Source organism: Thunnus thynnus, chromosome 8 (genome assembly GCF_963924715.1).
Source record: "Thunnus thynnus chromosome 8, fThuThy2.1, whole genome shotgun sequence".
NCBI classification, from domain to species: domain Eukaryota; kingdom Metazoa; phylum Chordata; class Actinopteri; order Scombriformes; family Scombridae; genus Thunnus; species Thunnus thynnus.
In genome coordinates this window covers 175585-178084 of record NC_089524.1, presented here as the reverse complement: position 1 = coordinate 178084, position 2500 = coordinate 175585, and the positions used below count along the sequence as shown (strand labels likewise).

General features: G+C 43.5%; 1 protein-coding gene across 1 annotated transcript in view; it reads right to left on the bottom strand.

The window, feature by feature from the left end:
- The window catches only part of LOC137188405 (T-cell acute lymphocytic leukemia protein 1 homolog), a 3433-nt gene extending 990 nt beyond the window's left edge, over window positions 1–2443 (bottom strand). Inside the window, exons 1-3 of the mRNA XM_067598088.1 lie at window positions 2315–2443; window positions 1505–1569; window positions 1–604 (exon numbers count right to left, since the gene is read on the bottom strand). The exon at window positions 1–604 is cut by the window's left edge and continues 990 nt beyond it. Coding sequence (XP_067454189.1) covers window positions 249–604; window positions 1505–1569; window positions 2315–2391 — 498 coding nt within the window. The 5' untranslated portion in view covers window positions 2392–2443 and the 3' untranslated portion in view covers window positions 1–248. The remainder of the gene's footprint in view (window positions 605–1504; window positions 1570–2314) is intronic.
- Between the last annotated feature and the right edge of the window lie 57 nt (window positions 2444–2500).

Below are 2500 nucleotides of genomic sequence, written 5' to 3'. Positions count from 1 at the left end.
GAGCCCCACAGAGCAGCTCCACCGTCGGGCTGTCGGGGCTGAAGTCTCCATCCACTGAGCCCCACGGTGGAGCTCCTCCGTCAGGCTGTCGGGGCTGAAATCTCCATCCACTGAGCCCCACGGTGGAGCTCCTCCGTCAGGCTGTCGGGGCTGAAGTCTCCATCCACTGAGCCCCACGGTGGAGCTCCTCCGTCAGGCTGTCGGGGCTGAAATCTCCATCCACTGAGCCCCACGGTGGAGCTCCTCCGTCAGGCTGTCGGGGCTGAAGTCTCCATCCACTGAGCCCCACAGAGCAGCTCCACCGTCGGGCTGTCGGGGCTGAAGTCACCGTCCACTGAGCTCTCGCAGGCAGAGCTCGGAGAGAGCGCCCCCTCCAGGCTCTCCGCCCGGCCCCGGGGGACCCTTAGGTCCTGGTCTGCCAGCAGCTGATCCAGGAAGCGGATGTACCGGAGGGCGAGCCGCAGGACCTCATTCTTGCTGAGCTTCCTGTCAGGGGGGTGGGTGGGGACGAGCCGCCGCAGCTCAGCAAAGGCACCATTCAGGTTCTGCTGCCGCCAACGCTCCCGACTGTTGGTGAAGACACGACGGACTCTGGGACGGGAACCTGAGGGAGAATAAATTATTATTTATTAATAAGTAAATATTAGTACTGAAACCATGACGCTGTTAAAAAATTAAAAAGTTACTATTGTGGACAATTGATCAGCTGTTAATAATTGAATAAAATCTTAAAATGGGAACAAATGAAGCTAAATAAAAGATCAGCACCTTCATACAGGAAGGACTGATACAGACGTCGATGTTTAAAAACTGATTTCACTATTTATTTTTCATACTATGGAGTCTGTCACCAGATTCATCACAGTATTAATCAATGAATAAATTGATTGGCCAGCTGTTATGTGTTGGCAGGATCTATGTCTTTAATTAAAGTGATTACATCTTTCACATTTTTGTTTTTCATTTCAGACACAAAGGACAGAAAGTGATGAAGTAAGAAAACAGAAAAATATTTAAAGGTTTGTTTTTAAACTACATTTTAAAATGAGATTTTTAAGTTAATTAAAACACAAAACAAGAAAATAGAAAATATTAATTTGTCATTTTAATGATCTTTTTAAAGTTCACTCTTGATGTTGGAAACAGCAGTTGACACCACAGCTGAGTAGGTCCATTGAGTAGCTGTCCTGGAGCTTTCGATCGTATCACAAAGTCTGATCCATTTGCTGAGGACGATCATGTGATCATGTGATCATGTGATCATGTGGATCGAAAGTTCCAGCAGAGCTACTCAATGGACCTCGTGGTGAGATTTATTTTTGTTTCATCAGACTGAATAAATCAATTTAAGATAACTTTTAAAATGTATCATTTTATTAATGATTTATAATTATACATTTAAAATGAACTGATTATTTTGGCACTCTTCAGACTCCGTACTCTGCTCACTGATCCTGGCGCTGTGGATGTTTTATGTCTCCTGGTTTAAAGATAAACTTCGTACCTTCACTGAGGTCGATCTCGTACGGACTCGTTCTGTGTTTCATCAGCGTGTGTTGATCCGGATCTCTGCAGACAAACAGGAAACAGGAAACAGTTCATCAGGTGTTTTTCTGCTGCAGGTGAATCTCTGAAAACGTCCTGGTGTCTCATAAAGATTTAACCTCATTAACCCACCAGGACATAAAGTCTTCCAATCAGAAAGACAAAAACACCGCAGAGTCGTCGGATTTTTATTTTAAGCAAAATGTTTCTTCTGCTCTGTTTCTTTATCACCTCGAGTGTTTCTGACTCTTTCACGTTGATGCAGATACTCACTGTGGTTCAGGAGCTGCAGACAGTTTAATTAGTTAATGAATTAACGAGTGGACGAGGTTAAAACTCACAGATGTGTTTATTAGAATGATGCTGATACTGTAATGACTGATCCTCTGCTCCCTGATAGAATAACAACAGAAACACATCTGTCACTGTAACACTGTGTGATGAAACCTTATTAATGCTCACAAACACTTTATTTCAACACATGAAAGCAGATCAGAAGTAATAAATAATAAAATATGATGCACCTACAAACATAAAACCTTTATTATTATCTTCATTATTGGACAGCTTTAAATTCATTTTATTATTTACTTGAAAGTACCTTTGTATGTTTATCACACTTTAATGTCTCATTTTAATGAAAACTGCTGTAAAGATAAATCAGCTTTAATATTTTAATGAGAATACAAAAACAAAATAATCTCCTCATTAACAGAAAAAGGAAAAAAAGCAGACAGATCAGACTTATAGAGAAGTTAAAGCTTCTCACCTGTTGCAGGTGTTGAGGTGATGTCCGGCCTCGTGCATCATGTCTCGTGCAGGCAGCGGGAGACTCAGCTGGATCATCCGGATCAGGCTCTGTGGGTCCCGGGCAGCAGGCAGGCGGGGGTCCGGTGGCTTCAGCTCCGCAGCTTCAGTGTCCTCCGCCGCGTCCCGTCGCTTCTTTTATACCGGC